Source organism: Neoarius graeffei, chromosome 11 (genome assembly GCF_027579695.1).
Source record: "Neoarius graeffei isolate fNeoGra1 chromosome 11, fNeoGra1.pri, whole genome shotgun sequence".
In the NCBI taxonomy this organism is placed as follows: Eukaryota; Metazoa; Chordata; class Actinopteri; order Siluriformes; family Ariidae; genus Neoarius; species Neoarius graeffei.
The window spans coordinates 2,402,937-2,420,462 of NC_083579.1; the positions used below are offsets into that span (position 1 = coordinate 2,402,937).

Here is a 17,526-nt window from a genome sequence, read left to right on the forward strand (position 1 = left end):
AGTGTACTGGAGTAGTGTACTGTAGTAGTGTACTAGAGTACTGTGCTGTAGTAGTGTACTGTAGTAGTGTACTAGAGTAGTGTGCTGTAGTAGTGTGCTGGAGTAGTGTGCTGTAGTAGTGTACTATAGTAGTGTACTGGAGTAGTGTGCTGTAGTAGTGTGCTGTAGTAGTGTGCTGTAGTAGTGTGCTGGAGTAGTGTGCTGTAGTAGTGTACTGTAGTAGTGTGATGTAGTAGTGTACTGTAGTAGTGTGCTGTAGTAGTGTGCTGTAGTAGTGTGCTGTAGTAGTGTACTGTAGTAGTGTGCTGTAGTAGTGTGCTGTAGTAGTGTGCTGGAGTCGTGTGCTGTAGTAGTGTGCTGTAGTAATGTACTGGAGTAGTGTACTGTAGTAGTGTACTGGAGTAGTGTACTGTAGTAGTGTACTGGAGTGGTGTGCTGTAGTAGTGTATTGGATTAGTGTACTGTAGTAGTGTACTAGAGTAGTGTACTGTAGTAGTGTACTGGAGTAGTGTACTGTAGAAGTGTGCTGTAGTAGTGTACTATAGTAGTGTACTGTAGTAGTGTGCTGGAGTAGTGTACTGGAGTCGTGTACTGGAGTAATGTGCTGTAGTAGTGTACTGGAGTAGTGTACTGGAGTAGTGTGCTGTAGTAGTGTGCTGGAGTAGTGTACTGTAGTAGTGTGCTGTAGTAGTGTACTATAGTAGTGTGCTGTAGTAGTGTGGTGTAGTAGTGTACTGTAGTAGTGTGCTGGAGTAGTGTGCTGTAGTAGTGTGCTGTAGTAGTGTACTGGAATAGTGTACTGTAGTAGTGTACTGTAGTAGTGTGCTGTAGTAGTGTGCTGTAGTAGTGTACTGGAGTAGTGTACTGGAGTAGTGTACTGTAGTAGTGTACTAGAGTAGTGTACTGTAGTAGTGTACTGGAGTAGTGTGCTGTAGTAGTGTACTGTAGTAGTGTACTAGAGTAGTGTACTGTAGTAGTGTACTGGAGTAGTGTACTGTAGTAGTGTGCTGTAGTAGTGTACTGTAGTAGTGTGCTGTAGTAGTGTGCTGTAGTAGTGTACTGTAGTAGTGTGATGTAGTAGTGTGCTGTAGTAGTGTACTGTAGTAGTGTGCTGTAGTAGTGTACTGTAGTAGTGTGCTGTAGTAGTGTATTGGAGTAGTGTGCTGTTTTAGTGTACTGGAGTAGTGTACTGTAGTAGTGTACTGTAGTAGTGTGCTGTAGTAGTGTACTGGAGTAGTGTACTGTAGTAGTGTACTAGAGTAGTGTACTGGAGTAGTGTACTAGAGTAGTGTACTGGAGTAGTGTGCTGTAGTAGTGTACTGGAGTAGTGTACTGTAGTAGTGTACTGGAGTAGTGTACTGTAGTAGTGTGCTGTAGCAGTGTGCTGTAGTAGTGTACTGTAGTAGTGTACTGGAGTAGTGTACTGGAGTAGTGTACTGTAGTAGTGTACTAGAGTAGTGTACTGTAGTAGTGTGCTGGAGTAGTGTACTGGAGTAGTGTGCTGTAGTAGTGTGCTGTAGTAGTGTACTGTAGTAGTGTACTGGAGTAGTGTACTAGAGTAGTGTACTGTAGTAGTGTGCTGGAGTAGTGTATTGGAGTAGTGTGCTGGAGTAGTGTGCTGGAGTAGTGTACTGTAGTAGTGTACTGGAGTAGTGTACTGTAGTAGTGTACTAGAGTAGTGTACTATAGTAGTGTACTGGAGTAGTGTGCTGTAGTAGTGTGCTGTAGTAGTGTACTGGAGTAGTGTACTGTAGTAGTGTGCTGGAGTAGTGTACTGTAGTAGTGTGCTGGAGTAGTGTACTGGAGTAATGTGCTGTAGTAGTGTACTGTAGTAGTGTACTGGAGTAGTGTACGGTAGTAGTGTACTAGAGTAGTGTACTGTAGTAGTGTACTGGAGTAGTGTACTGTAGTAGTTTGCTGTAGCAGTGTACTGGAGTAGTGTGCTGTAGTAGTGTACTGGAGTAGTGTACTGTAGTAGTGTACTGGAGTAGTGTGCTGTAGTAGTGTACTGGATTAGTGTACTGTAGTAGTGTACTAGAGTAGTGTACTGTAGTAGTGTACTGGAGTAGTGTACTGTAGTAGTGTGCTGTAGTAGTGTACTATAGTAGTGTGCTGTAGTAGTGTGCTGTAGTAGTGTGCTGGAGTAGTGTGCTGGAGTAGTGTGCTGGAGTAGTGTGCTGTAGTAGTGTACTGTAGTAGTGTGATGTAGTAGTGTGCTGTAGTAGTGTACTGGAGTAGTGTACTGTAGTAGTGTACTGTAGTAGTGTGCTGGAGTAGTGTACTGGAGTAGTGTGCTGGAGTAGTGTGCTGTAGTAGTGTACTGTAGTAGTGTACTAGAGTAGTGTACTGGAGTAGTGTGCTGTAGTAGTGTGCTGTAGTAGTGTGCTGTAGTAGTGTACTGGAGTAGTGTGCTGTAGTAGTGTACTAGAGTAGTGTACTGGAGTAGTGTGCTGTAGTAGTGTACTGTAGTAGTGTACTGTAGTAGTGTACTAGAGTAGTGTACTGGAGTAGTGTGCTGGAGTAGTGTGCTGTAGTAGTGTACTGTAGTAGTGTACTAGAGTAGTGTACTGGAGTAGTGTGCTGTAGTAGTGTGCTGTAGTAGTGTACTGTAGTAGTGTACTAGAGTAGTGTACTGGAGTAGTGTGCTGTAGTAGTGTGCTGTAGTAGTGTGCTGTAGTAGTGTACTGGAGTAGTGTACTGTAGTAGTGTACTAGAGTAGTGTGCTGTAGTAGTGTGCTGTAGTAGTGTGCTGTAGTAGTGTACTGTAGTAGTGTACTGTAGTAGTGTGCTGTAGTAGTGTACTGGATTAGTGTACTGTAGTAGTGTACTAGAGTAGTGTACTGTAGTAGTGTACTGGAGTAGTGTACTGTAGTAGTGTGCTGTAGTAGTGTACTATAGTAGTGTGCTGTAGTAGTGTGCTGTAGTAGTGTGCTGGAGTAGTGTGCTGGAGTAGTGTGCTGGAGTAGTGTGCTGTAGTAGTGTACTGTAGTAGTGTGATGTAGTAGTGTGCTGTAGTAGTGTACTGGAGTAGTGTACTGTAGTAGTGTACTGTAGTAGTGTGCTGGAGTAGTGTACTGGAGTAGTGTGCTGGAGTAGTGTGCTGTAGTAGTGTACTGTAGTAGTGTACTAGAGTAGTGTGCTGTAGTAGTGTGCTGTAGTAGTGTGCTGTAGTAGTGTACTGGAGTAGTGTACTGGAGTAGTGTGCTGTAGTAGTGTACTGGAGTAGTGTGCTGTAGTAGTGTACTGTAGTAGTGTACTAGAGTAGTGTACTGGAGTAGTGTGCTGGAGTAGTGTGCTGTAGTAGTGTACTGTAGTAGTGTACTAGAGTAGTGTACTGGAGTAGTGTGCTGTAGTAGTGTGCTGTAGTAGTGTACTGTAGTAGTGTACTAGAGTAGTGTGCTGTAGTAGTGTGCTGTAGTAGTGTACTGGAGTAGTGTACTGTAGTAGTGTACTGTAGTAGTGTACTAGAGTAGTGTACTGGAGTAGTGTGCTGTAGTAGTGTGCTGTAGTAGTGTGCTGTAGTAGTGTACTGTAGTAGTGTGCTGTAGTAGTGTACTGCAGTAGTGTGCTGGAGTAGTGTACTGGAGTACTGTATTGGAGTAGTGTACTGGAGTAGTGTACTGGAGTAGTCTACTGGAATAATGTGCTGTAGTAGTGTACTGTAGTAGTGTGCTGTAATAGTGTACTGTAGTAGTGTGCTGTAGCAGTGTACTGTAGTAGTGTGCTGGAGTACTGTGCTGTAGTAGTGTACTGTAATAGTGTGTTGGAGCAGTGTGCTGTAGTAGTGTGCTGTAGTAGTGTGCTGGAGTAGTGTACTGTAGTAGTGTGCTGTAGTAGTGTACTATAGTAGTGTGCTGTAGTAGTGTGCTGTAGTAGTGTGCTGTAGTAGTGTACTGTAGTAGTGTGCTGTAGTAGTGTGCTGGAGTAGTGTGCTGTAGTAGTGTGCTGTAATAGTGTACTGGAGTAGTGTGCTGTAGTAGTGTGCTGTAGTAGTGTGCTGGAGTAGTGTACTGTAGTAGTGTGCTGTAGTAGTGTACTATAGTAGTGTACTGGAGTAGTGTGCTGTAGTAGTGTGCTGTAGTAGTGTACTGGAGTAGTGTACTGTGGTAGTTTATTGGAGTAGTGTGCTGTAGTAGTGTACTATAGTAGTGTACTAGAGTAGTGTACTGTAGTAGTGTGCTGGAGTAGTGTACTGTAGTAGTGTACTGGAGTAGTGTACTGTGGTAGTGTATTGGAGTAGTGTGCTGTAGTAGTGTGCTGTAATAGTGTACTGGAGTAGTGTACTGTAGTAGTGTACTGGAGTAGTGTACTGGAGTAGTGTACTGTAGTAGTGTGCTGTAGCAGTGTACTGGAGTAGTGTGCTGTAGTAGTGTACTGGAGTAGTGTACTGGAGTAGTGTACTGGAGTAGTGTGCTGTAGTAGTGTACTGGATTAGTGTACTGTAGTAGTGTACTAGAGTAGTGTACTGTAGTAGTGTACTGTAGTAGTGTACTATAGTAGTGTACTGGAGTAGTGTGCTGTAGTAGTGTGCTGTAGTAGTGTGCTGGAGTAGTGTGCTGTAGTAGTGTACTGTAGTAGTGTGATGTAGTAGTGTGCTGTAGTAGTGTACTGTAGTAGTGTGCTGTAGTAGTGTGATGTAGTAGTGTACTGTAGTAGTGTACTGTAGTAGTGTGCTGTAGTAGTGTGATGTAGTAGTGTACTGTAGTAGTGTGCTGTAGTAGTGTACTGTAGTAGTGTGCTGGAGTAGTGTACTGTAGTAGTGTGCTGGAGTAGTGTACTGGAGTAGTGTGCTGTAGTAGTGTACTGTAGTAGTGTGCTGGAGTAGTGTACTGGAGTACTGTATTGGAGTAGTGTACTGGAGTAGTGTACTGGACTAGTCTACTGGAATAATGTGCTGTAGTAGTGTACTGTAGTAGTGTGCTGTAGTAGTGTGCTGTAGTAGTGTACTAGAGTAGTGTACTGGAGTAGTCTGCTGTAGTAGTGTGCTGTAGTAGTGTACTGTAGTAGTGTGCTGTAGTAGTGTACTAGAGTAGTGTACTGGAGTAGTGTGCTGTAGTAGTGTGCTGTAGTAGTGTACTGTAGTAGTGTGCTGGAGTAGTGTACTGGAGTACTGTATTGGAGTAGTGTACTGGAGTAGTGTACTGGACTAGTCTACTGGAATAATGTGCTGTAGTAGTGTATTGGAGTAGTGTGCTGTAGTAGTGTGCTGTAGTAGTGTACTGTAGTAGTGTGCTGGAGTACTGTGCTGTAGTAGTGTACTGTAGTAGTGTGCTGGAGCAGTGTACTGTAGTAGTGTGCTGTAGTAGTGTACTGTAGTAGTGTGCTGTAGTAGTGTACTGTAGTAGTGTGCTGTAGTAGTGTGCTGGAGTAGTGTACTGTAGTAGTGTGCTGTAGTAGTGTACTATAGTAGTGTACTGGAGTAGTGTACTGTAGTAGTGTACTGGAGTAGTGTATTAGAGTAGTGTGCTGTAGTAGTGTGCTGTAATAGTGTACTGTAGTAGTGTACTGTAGTAGTGTGCTGGAGTAGTGTACTGTAGTAGTGTGCTGGAGTAGTGTACTGGAGTAGTGTGCTGTAGTAGTGTATTGTAGGAGTGTACTACAGTAGTGTACTGTAGTAGTGTGCTGTAGCAGTGTACTGGAGTAGTGTGCTGTAGTAGTGTACTGGAGTAGTGTACTGTAGTAGTGTACTGGAGTAGTGTGCTGTAGTAGTGTACTGGATTAGTGTACTGTAGTAGTGTATTAGAGTAGTGTGCTGTAGTAGTGTGCTGTAGTAGTGTACTGTAGTAGTGTGCTGGAGTAGTGTACTGTAGTAGTGTGCTGGAGTAGTGTACTGGAGTAGTGTGCTGTAGTAGTGTACTGTAGGAGTGTACTACAGTAGTGTACTGTAGTAGTGTACTGGAGTAGTGTACTGTAGTAGTGTACTGTAGTAGTGTACTGGAGTAGTGTGCTGTAGTAGTGTACTGGATTAGTGTACTGTAGTAGTGTACTAGAGTAGTGTACTGTAGTAGTGTGCTGTAGTAGTGTGCTGTAGTAGTGTACAGTAGTAGTGTACTGGAGTAGTGTACTGGAGTAGTGTGCTGTAGTATTGTACTGGAGTAGTGTACTGTAGTAGTGTACTAGAGTAGTGTACTGTAGTAGTGTACTGTAGTAGTGTGCTGTAGTAGTGTACTATAGTAGTGTACTGGAGTAGTGTGCTGTAGTAGTGTACTGTAGTAGTGTACTGGAGTAGTGTACTGGAGTAGTGTGCTGTAGTATTGTACTGGAGTAGTGTACTGTAGTAGTGTACTAGAGTACTGTGCTGTAGTAGTGTACTGTAGTAGTGTACTAGAGTAGTGTGCTGTAGTAGTGTGCTGGAGTAGTGTGCTGTAGTAGTGTACTATAGTAGTGTACTGGAGTAGTGTGCTGTAGTAGTGTGCTGTAGTAGTGTGCTGTAGTAGTGTGCTGGAGTAGTGTGCTGTAGTAGTGTACTGTAGTAGTGTGATGTAGTAGTGTGCTGTAGTAGTGTATTGGAGTAGTGTACTGTAGTAGTGTGCTGTAGTAGTGTGCTGTAGTAGTGTACTGGAGTAGTGTACCGGAGTAGTGTACTGGAGTAGTGTGCTGGATTAGTGTACTGGAGTAGTGTACTGGAATAGTGTACTGTAGTAGTGTGCTGTAGTAGTGTACTGGAGTAGTGTATTGGAGTAGTGTGCTGTAGTAGTGTGCTGTAGTAGTGTACTAGAGTAGTGTGCTGTAGTAGTGTGCTGGAGTAGTGTGCTGTAGTAGTGTACTATAGTAGTGTACTGGAGTAGTGTGCTGTAGTAGTGTGCTGTAGTAGTGTGCTGTAGTAGTGTGCTGGAGTAGTGTGCTGTAGTAGTGTACTGTAGTAGTGTGATGTAGTAGTGTGCTGTAGTAGTGTATTGGAGTAGTGTACTGTAGTAGTGTGCTGTAGTTGTGTGCTGTAGTAGTGTGCTGTAGTAGTGTACTGTAGTAGTGTGCTGTAGTAGTGTGCTGTAGTAGTGTACTGTAGTAGTGTACTGTAGTAGTGTACTGTAGTAGTGTGCTGTAGTAGTGTACTGTAGTAGTGTACTGGAGTAGTGTACTGGAGTAGTGTACCGGAGTAGTGTACTGGAGTAGTGTGCTGGAGTAGTGTACTGGAGTAGTGTACTGGAATAGTGTACTGTAGTAGTGTGCTGTAGTAGTGTACTGGAGTAGTGTATTGTAGTAGTGTACTGGAGTAGTGTATTGGAGTAGTGTGCTGTAGTAGTGTGCTGTAGTAGTGTACTGGAGTAGTGTACTGTAGTAGTGTATTGGAGTAGTGCGCTGTAGTAGTGTGCTGTAGTAGTGTACTGGAGCAGTGTATTGGAGTAGTGTGCTGTAATAGTGTACTGGAGTAGTGTACGGTAGTAGTGTACTGGAGTAGTGTACTGTAGTAGTGTACTGTAGTAGTGTACTAGAGTGGTGTACTGTAGTAGTGTACCGGAGTAGTGTACTGTAGTAGTGTATTGGAGTAGTGTGCTGTAATAGTGTACTGGAGTAGTGTACTGTATTAGTGTACTGGAGTAGTGTACTGTAGTAGTGTGCTGGAGTAGTGTGCTGGGGTAGTCTGCTGTAGTAGTGTACTGGAGTAGTGTACTAGAGTAGTGTACTTTAGTAGTGTACTGGAGTAGTGTACTGTAGTAGTGTGCTGTAGCAGTGTACTGGAGTAGTGTGCTGTAGTAGTGTACTGTAGTAGTGTACTGTAGTAGTGTACTGTAGTAGTGTGCTGTAGTAGTGTGCTGTAGTAGTGTGCTGTAGTAGTGTGCTGTAGTAGTGTACTGGAGTAGTGTACCGGAGTAGTGTACTGGAGTAGTGTGCTGGATTAGTGTACTGGAGTAGTGTACTGGAATAGTGTACTGTAGTAGTGTGCTGTAGTAGTGTACTGGAGTAGTGTATTGGAGTAGTGTGCTGTAGTAGTGTGCTGTAGTAGTGTACTAGAGTAGTGTGCTGTAGTAGTGTGCTGGAGTAGTGTGCTGTAGTAGTGTACTATAGTAGTGTACTGGAGTAGTGTGCTGTAGTAGTGTGCTGTAGTAGTGTGCTGTAGTAGTGTGCTGGAGTAGTGTGCTGTAGTAGTGTACTGTAGTAGTGTGATGTAGTAGTGTGCTGTAGTAGTGTATTGGAGTAGTGTACTGTAGTAGTGTGCTGTAGTTGTGTGCTGTAGTAGTGTGCTGTAGTAGTGTACTGTAGTAGTGTGCTGTAGTAGTGTGCTGTAGTAGTGTACTGTAGTAGTGTACTGTAGTAGTGTACTGTAGTAGTGTGCTGTAGTAGTGTACTGTAGTAGTGTACTGGAGTAGTGTACTGGAGTAGTGTACCGGAGTAGTGTACTGGAGTAGTGTGCTGGAGTAGTGTACTGGAGTAGTGTACTGGAATAGTGTACTGTAGTAGTGTGCTGTAGTAGTGTACTGGAGTAGTGTATTGTAGTAGTGTACTGGAGTAGTGTATTGGAGTAGTGTGCTGTAGTAGTGTGCTGTAGTAGTGTACTGGAGTAGTGTACTGTAGTAGTGTATTGGAGTAGTGCGCTGTAGTAGTGTGCTGTAGTAGTGTACTGGAGCAGTGTATTGGAGTAGTGTGCTGTAATAGTGTACTGGAGTAGTGTACGGTAGTAGTGTACTGGAGTAGTGTACTGTAGTAGTGTACTGTAGTAGTGTACTAGAGTGGTGTACTGTAGTAGTGTACCGGAGTAGTGTACTGTAGTAGTGTATTGGAGTAGTGTGCTGTAATAGTGTACTGGAGTAGTGTACTGTATTAGTGTACTGGAGTAGTGTACTGTAGTAGTGTGCTGGAGTAGTGTGCTGGGGTAGTCTGCTGTAGTAGTGTACTGGAGTAGTGTACTAGAGTAGTGTACTTTAGTAGTGTACTGGAGTAGTGTACTGTAGTAGTGTGCTGTAGCAGTGTACTGGAGTAGTGTGCTGTAGTAGTGTACTGTAGTAGTGTACTGTAGTAGTGTACTGTAGTAGTGTGCTGTAGTAGTGTGCTGTAGTAGTGTACTGTAGTAGTGTACTGGAGTAGTGTACTGTAGTAGTGTGCTGTAGCAGTGTACTGGAGTAGTGTGCTGTAGTAGTGTGCTGTAGTAGTGTACTGGAGTAGTGAGTTGTAGTAGTGTATTGTAGTAGTGAGCTGTAGTAGTGAGTTGTAGCATTGTATTGTAGTAGTGTGCTGTAGTAGTGTGCTGTAGTAGTGTGCTGTAGTAGTGAGCTGTAGTAGTGAGTTGTAGCAGTGTATTGTAGTAGTGAGCTGTAGTAGTGAGCTGTAGTAGTGTGCTGTAGTAGTGAGCTGTAGCAGTGTGCTGTAGTAGTGAGCTGTAGTAGTGAGCTGTAGTAGTGAGCTGTAGTAGTGTGCTGTAGTAGTGTGCTGTAGTAGTGAGCTGTAGCAGTGTGCTGTAGTAGTGAGCTGTAGTAGTGAGCTGTAGTAGTGAGCTGTAGTAGTGTACTGTACCTCACTAACAGCCTTTCTCACTGTATCCCAGTTGGACGACATGCTGTGTGTGAAAAACAAACTGTAAACAATGACATCATTTCCCCAGTGTGTAAGACACAGCTCACAGTTCAACACCTCCTGACCGTACTGAGTGTTTTCTCTTGATGAATGTAATATATTTACAGAGATATAAAGCTTTAGATGTATAAAGTTCAAATCAAATGAAAAAAGCATGATTTTTTTAACCAGTGAAGTTAATGTGGATGTGAAAGTCGCTCTCTTGTGGACACAGACAGTATCTCACCTCGCTTTCCCATCAGCAGGGTCATTTTCATCCTTCAGTACTTCATTACTTTCTTCATCTTCATCATCATCATCATCATCGGTTTCTTCCACTCGCTCTTGTGGAGATATTTTCTGGAATTAATAAAAAATCCCATAAATATTGTCACAGTGATATTGTAAAGTTCCAGAGAATTTAGTGCTATTTATTCAGGATTAGTTTTCCAGACGTGCATGTTCAGTAGTGCATTCAGTAGTGTGTTTAGTTGTGGAGTGAGTAGTGCAGTCAGTAGGGTACTGTTGTCAGCAGTGTGTTCAGTAATGTAGTCAGCAATGAAGTCAGCAGTGTGATCAGTAGTGCATTCAGTAGTGTAGTGTAGTCAGCAGTGTGGTCAGTAGTGCATTCAGTAGTGTATTCAGGAGTGTGTTTAGTAGTGTAGTTAGCAGTGCAGCCAGTAGTGCAGTGTAGTCAGTACTGTATTCATTAGTGCATTCAGTAGTGTACTGTAGTCAGTACTATGGTCAGCAGTGTGGTCAGTCGTGCATTCATTTGTGCAGTCAGCCGTGTAGTGTAGTCAGTAGTGCATTCAGTAGTGCACTTAATTGTGTAATTTGGTCAGCAGTGTGTTTAGTAGTGTAGTCCGGATTGTAGTCAGTACTGTATTCATTAGTGCATTCAGTCGTGCATTCAGTAGTGTAGTCAGGATTGCAGTCAGTAGTGCAGTGTAGTCAGTACTGTAGTCAGCAGTGCATTCATTAGTGCATTCAGTAGTGTGGTCAGCAGTGCATTCTGTAGTGTAGTCAGTCCTGTGGTCAGTAGTTTAGTCAGCAGTGTGGTCAGCAGTAGGGTCAGAAGTGTGTTTAGTATTGTAGTCAGTAGTGTGGTCAGGATAACAGTCAGTAGTGCAGTGTAGTCAGTAGTGTATTCAGGAGTGTGTTTAGTAGTGCAGTCAGTAGTGCATTTAGTAGTGTAGTGTAGTCAGTAGTGTGGTCAGCAGTATGGTTACCAGTGTGGTCAGTAGTGTATTCAGAAGTGTGTTTAGTATTGTGGTCAGTAATGTAGTTGTAGTTGCAGTCAGTAGTGTAGTCAGTAGTGGAGTGTGGTCAGCAGTGTAGTGTAGTAAGTAGTGTAGTCAGTCGTGTGTTCAGTACTGTGTTCTGTAGTGTAGTCAGGAGTGCGTTAAGTAGTATATTCAGAGTGTGTGTGTGTGTGTGTGTGTGTGCATCTGTGCTAGGAACTCAATAACTTCCCTCTAAACCCCCGGAAGCATCTCTTCTGACATGTCCTTTTTCACCTCATCAATATTTTATTGTTCTGTGCTTTAAACTTGTGGTTTTAGAGAAGAGAGAAAAGAGTGAGCACTTCCTGGAGAAAAGAACAAAACCTCTTTTCCCAAAGGACATCATGCAATCTTTAACCACATGTCAGATTTGGACTAAAATCCCAGAGACATCACACACCTCCACACGGAAAACTCATCCCGTCTGAATAGGGGTTTAATAAACAGACCTGAAGGTAGTTTTTGGGGACCAGGCCTTTGTTCCCGTCTCTGTCCTGAGCGAGCCACCATCCGTCATCACTCTTCTGCAGGATTTTAACAACAGCTCCTTTCTGTAAAGAGACAAAACAGTGTGTGTGTGTGTGTGTGTGTGTGTGTGTGTGTGTGTGTGTGGGCGCGTGTGTGTTCTTACCTGGACTGTAAGGTCTCCCTCCTCTTGTCCTGTGAAAGAGCCGAGAGCCACATAGCGCACATTGTTCATCTGAGCAGTGAACGTCTTCCTGTCTGCATCTCCATCATCCTCATCATCATCCTCATCCTCCTCCTCCTCCTCATCATCATCATCATGTGCATCATCTTCCTCTTCCTCTTCACCCTCTTCCTCCTCACTGACCTCCTCTTCTTCAGCCGAGCTACACACATCAGGATTTAAAAAGATGAATCAGTTTGGAAGTAGAAGTCAGGACAAGTGTGAGGAGTGTGTGTACGGAGTGTGTGTGTACGGAGTGTGTGTGTACGGAGTGTGTGTATGGAGTGTGTGTGTATGGAGTGTGTGTGTACGGAGTGTGTGTGTACGGAGTATGTGTGTACGGAGTGTGTGTACGGAGTATGTGTGTACGGAGTGTGTGTGTACGGAGTGTGTGTGTACGGAGTGTGTGTATGGAGTATGTTTGTACAGAGTGTGTGTACGGAGTATGTGTGTACGGAGTATGTGTGTACGGAGTGTGTGTACGGAGTATGTGTGTACGGAGTATGTGTGTACGGAGTATGTGTGTACGGAGCGTGTGTGTACGGAGCGTGTGTGTGTACAGAGTGTGTGTACAGAGTGTGTGTACGGAGTGTGTGTGTATGGAGTGTGTGTGTACAGAGTGTGTGTACGGAGTGTGTGTGTATGGAGTGTGTGTGTACAGAGTGTGTACTTGTCCTGAGGTTTTATTTTCAGAGCTCTGAGTTTCTCCTGTAAAGTCCTCAGTCGCTCCTCCTCCTGCCTCTTCCTCTGATCATAATCTCCTACAGGAGCCCGTTCATCTGCCTGAGAGAGAGAGAGAGAGAGAGAGAGAGAGAGAGGATAAACAATGTCGTCAAATAAAATTCAATAAACTCTGCCGTCATTTACAGCACAAGAAGGAGGCGTGGCCTCTGCATGTCAGTCTCAGTGAAGAAGGCATGGTGTCTGTATATCAGACTCAGTGAAGGAGGCGTGGTCTCTGTGTGTTGGTGTGAGTGAAGGAGGTGTGGCTTTTGTGTGTCAGTATCAGTGAAGGAGGCGTGGCCTATGCGTGTCTGTCTCAGTGAAGGAAGTGTGGTGTCTGTACTGTATATCAGACTCAGTGAAGGAGGCGTGGCCTCTGTGTGTCGGTGTGAGTGAAGGAGGCATGGCCTTTGTGTGTCAGTATCAGTGAAGGAGGTGTGGTCTCTGTGTGTCAGTCTCAGTGGAGGAGGCGTGGCCTCTGTGTGTCAATGTGAGTGAAGGAGGCATGGCTTCTGTAATATATTTGATGAAACGTCACTTTGGTTAATCTCTGGAGCGTTGTTAGCGTGTCTGTCACTGCTCTCTGTAGATCTAAACACCTGTAAAAAACAAAACAGATCATCATCCAGATGTGGAAAATGAATGAATAGAAAGTTGTTAATTACAACCCCGATTCCAAAAAAGTTGGGACAAAGTACAAATTGTAAATAAAAACGGAATGCAATGATGTGGAAGTTTCAAAATTCCATATTTTATTCAGAATAGAACATAGATGACATATCAAATGTTTAAACTGAGAAAATGTATCATTTAAAGAGAAAAATTAGGTGATTTTGAATTTCATGACAACAACACATCTCAAAAAAGTTGGGACAAGGCCATGTTTCCCACTGTGAGACATCCCCTTTTCTCTTTACAACAGTCTGTAAACGTCTGGGGACTGAGGAGACAAGTTGCTCAAGTTTAGGGATAGGAATGTTAACCCATTCTTGTCTAATGTAGGATTCTAGTTGCTCAACTGTCTTAGGTCTTTTTTGTCGTATCTTCCGTTTTATGATGCGCCAAATGTTTTCTATGGGTGAAAGATCTGGACTGCAGGCTGGCCAGTTCAGTACCCGGACCCTTCTTCTACGCAGCCATGATGCTGTAATTGATGCAGTATGTGGTTTGGCATTGTCATGTTGGAAAATGCAAGGTCTTCCCTGAAAGAGACGTCGTCTGGATGGGAGCATATGTTGCTCTAGAACCTGGATATACCTTTCAGCATTGACGGTGTCTTTCCAGATGTGTAAGCTGCCCATGCCACACACACTAATGCAACCCCATACCATCAGAGATGCAGGCTTCTGAACTGAGCGCCGATAACAACTCGGGTCGTCCTTCTCCTCTTTAGTCCGAATGACACGGCGTCCCTGATTTCCATAAAGAACTTCAAATTTTGATTCGTCTGACCACAGAACAGTTTTCCACTTTGCCACAGTCCATTTTAAATGAGCCTTGGCCCAGAGAAGACATCTGCGCTTCTGGATCATGTTTAGATACGGCGGCTTCTTTGAACTATAGCGTTTTAGCTGGCAACGGCGGATGGCACGGTGAATTGTGTTCACAGATAATGTTCTCTGGAAATATTCCTGAGCCCATTTTGTGATTTCCAATACAGAAGCATGCCTGTATGTGATGCAGTGCCGTCTAAGGGCCCGAAGATCACGGGCACCCGGTATGGTTTTCCGGCCTTGACCCTTACGCACAGAGATTCTTCCAGATTCTCTGAATCTTTTGATGATATTATGCACTGTAGATGATGATATGTTCAAACTCTTTGCAATTTTACACTGTCGAACTCCTTTCTGATATTGCTCCACTATTTGTCGGCGCAGAATTAGGGGGATTGGTGATCCTCTTCCCATCTTTACTTCTGAGAGCCGCTGCCACTCCAAGATGCTCTTTTTATACCCAGTCATGTTAATGACCTATTGCCAATTGACCTAATGAGTTGCAGTTTGGTCCTCCAGCTGTTCCTTTTTTGTACCTTTAACTTTTCCAGCCTCTTATTGCCCCTGTCCCAACTTTTTTGAGATGTGTTGCTGTCATGAAATTTCAAATGAGCCAATATTTGGCATGAAATTTCAAAATGTCTCACTTTCGACATTTGATATGTTGTCTATGTTCTATTGTGAATAATATCAGTTTTTGAGATTTGTAAATTATTGCATTCCATTTTTATTTACGATTTGTACTTTGTCCCAACTTTTTTGGAATCGGAGTTGTATATTAAAGTTAATAATAAATTAAATTGTTTAAAGATCTTCATTCTGATGTAAAATCAGCTGCACTGAGCGTCACTGTACCTCTGAGACGTCTGTGTTCCGTCTGAGACACTCAATGTGTTAAAGTCCTGCACCAAAGAGTCCACCTGCAGTGAGACACACACACACACACACACACGCACACACACACACACCATCCCCAGTCTTGTATAATTATCACCCAGCACAGTTAAACACACTCACACTGTCTGTGTCCCTTCTGCAGGAACTGATTTAGACACTGAGGGGAAAAAATCACACTTTCGTCAGCCATTTTTCAGACTTTTTTGATAAACTGCGTCTATAACACGTCTTCTGTAAACTGTAGATATATTAAAATATTTGCAACAGAAAAATTTTTATTTTACTGTTTACCTTTTTATCCACTCATGAAACCTGTAGTACCTTTAAAGATGTCTGTTAGCTCCACCCACTTTACTGGGAGTTAATATCAGGGCTGTTAGAGCGCCACTCGTCCAATCAGATGAGTGCACGGAGGGATGATGTACAGTGAGCTGGTGATTATTACGCAATAAACCCTGACAGGACATGAAGCAGAGACGCCCTGAATCACGTTAAAGTGCATATTCTGGACCAATTTCAGGGTTTTTTATATGAAAGAATATCCCTTTACACACTCATCCAGAAGGGTAATTTTTCACAAAGCCATCTGTCTACAGCAGAAAAAAATAAAATAACAAAACGCGTCTGGAAAAATCCCAAGGGAGTCTGGAGCCAGATTCGTGACGTCACCTGCGGAAGCGCCAGCAGGCTGCGCGAGCTTTGCATGGTTTCAGTGCACAGCCTGTGTAGACCAAGCGCTCCCATTTCTCTCTCATTGTCCGGTCTTTTGGGAAACGATGAGTACTAATCCCATAAAGATTGGTGTTGCTACACCCTCCTACGATACATCTGTTAACCATTTTAATAATTACACGATAACGTTGAAGAAATTTGCAGAAAACCACCAGGTCGTTTTCTCATAAACAAACCAGCGCTGATGTAGGATTCAGAAGGAGGCGTCCCGCACGCGACGTCACGAAAATCAATGTTTCCCGGGAAATCCAAACGCCAAGTTTTTTCAGAGACAGACCAATTCGCCTCAAATGGCTTGATTTCAACTGAATTTTTCTGACATTGCGCAAGGTAAAAAAATTGCAGAGAATGCAGAATGTTACAGATATTTGACCAAAGTTTAATATAAAATAGGAGAATTGCATTGATCTTGCTCCTGAATTTACCCGTGATATGCACTTTAATGGGTTTATTCCATGATAACGACTTTCTTGCTGGACTTTACACAACAACTTAGTAAAGAAATCAATAATTTGACACAAAATACTGATTTTAAAATTATTTTATTGCTCTCAGTAATGATATGATCCATATCCAGAAATAACAGACTGTAGAATGCTGTAAAGGACCAATCAGAATCAAGTATTTAACAAAGCCGTGTCATGCATTTTTATACGAGTGCGTGGTATTTTCTAATCCATAAATAAATAATACACTGTACAGTATTGTGCAAAAGTCTTAGTCTTGTAAATTTCTATTTGATGACTTCTAAATTCGGGCGGCACGGTGGTGTAGTGGTTAGCGCTGTCGCCTCACAGCAAGAAGGTCCTGGGTTCGAGCCCCGGGGCCGGCGAGGGCCTTTCTGTGCGGAGTTTGCATGTTCTCCCCGTGTCCGCGTGGGTTTCCTCCGGGTGCTCCGGTTTCCCCCACAGTCCAAAGACATGCAGGTTAGGTTAACTGGTGACTCTAAATTGAGCGTAGGTGTGAATGTGAGTGTGAATGGTTGTCTGTGTCTATTGTGCAACCCTGTGATGACCTGGCGACTTGTCCAGGGTGAACCCCGCCTTTCACCCGTAGTCAGCTGGGATAGGCTCCAGCTTGCCTGCGACCCTGTAGAAGGATAAAGCGGCTAGAGATAATGAGATGAGATGAGATGAGAAAAAAAACAGTTTGTATCTGAGCAGCGTATTCCATAAGAGAGCACTTTTGAGATGAAAAAAGAAAACATAATGAAGGCTGCTGGTGCAAAAGTTTTGGTGTAAAATGAAGAAGTGAGTGTGACAGTCAAAGTGTCCAGAAGAACTGTGGCTGGTTCTGGAAGATGCTCAGGAAAACCTACAGATCATTTCTGCATAAAACTGCACTCACTGGACCTGAGATGGATATGGTGTCGTCTCACACCGAATACTGACTTTGTTTCATTTATTATGGCTCACTGGTTACGGTTTATAGTATTTTTTAATGCTGAAACATTTCATTTTATTATTTTTAAGCCATTTTTGGTCGACAATAAACATTTTAATACTAACATCCAAAGATTAGTTTATTTTGTTCGTATTAAGTCTGCAGATTGATACAGATTTAGTTAGAAGCCTCATTTGTCTAAACAAATGCACATCCCAGTCCAGTCCAGTCCAACACACAACCTGACTGGAAGATTATTATTATTACTGTATTCACCTGGAGTTTCCTGTCTAAAGGGTTCTGCGTGGAACCCAAGAACAAATAGTTTTCGTTTTAGATGAGCTTTCCAGTAAACAGCATTAAAACACTTGGAATCTTTATTTTGTAAAACCATCAGTGTAGTTTGCTCCATCTCTCCATCTCTCCTCCTCACAGCCCACCCTCTGTCCACAACTCTCTTACTGAAGAAGGGTTTTTTCGTTTTATTTTGTTATCTCTGTAGTTTAATGTGTTTAGTTTGTATTAATCTACTCAATAAGTGAGTGTTGTGTAAACACACCTTCCTCTGCAGCTCATCAGTTTCCTTCTGTACAGTCTGAAGGCCTCCTTTCTTTTTCGGCGCCATTTTACTAAAATAATAATAAAATTTTAAGTGTTAAATTTAATCTTGTCCATTAATAATCCATTCAATTATAAAATCACTATTCTTTATTATTTTAAATCAATTAATCCGAGTGTAAACGGCCAGCGCGACGCTCTACACGGTTGCTAAGATACTTGACAGGCGACTGTGAGGTGACGTCATCAACGCGCGCCAGGATGAACCGCCTTTTCA

At 43.1% G+C, this 17,526-nt stretch overlaps 1 protein-coding gene across 5 annotated transcripts in view; it reads right to left on the reverse strand.

The window, feature by feature from the left end:
* nphp1 (nephronophthisis 1) overlaps positions 1-17,467 on the reverse strand; it is a 60,767-nt gene extending 43,300 nt beyond the window's left edge. For all 5 annotated transcript variants that reach the window (XR_009655608.1, XM_060933248.1, XM_060933246.1 and 2 more), the window contains exons 1-8: positions 17,251-17,467; positions 14,535-14,599; positions 12,725-12,785; positions 12,134-12,246; positions 11,407-11,626; positions 11,225-11,326; positions 9,737-9,849; positions 9,451-9,493 (exon numbers count right to left, since the gene is read on the reverse strand). Coding sequence is in view for 4 of the 5 variants with exons in the window: in XM_060933248.1 (XP_060789231.1) it covers positions 9,451-9,493; positions 9,737-9,849; positions 11,225-11,326; positions 11,407-11,626; positions 12,134-12,246; positions 12,725-12,785; positions 14,535-14,599; positions 17,251-17,316 (783 nt within the window). In the remaining variant the exon portion in view is untranslated. The remainder of the gene's footprint in view (positions 1-9,450; positions 9,494-9,736; positions 9,850-11,224; positions 11,327-11,406; positions 11,627-12,133; positions 12,247-12,724; positions 12,786-14,534; positions 14,600-17,250) is intronic.
* Between the last annotated feature and the right edge of the window lie 59 nt (positions 17,468-17,526).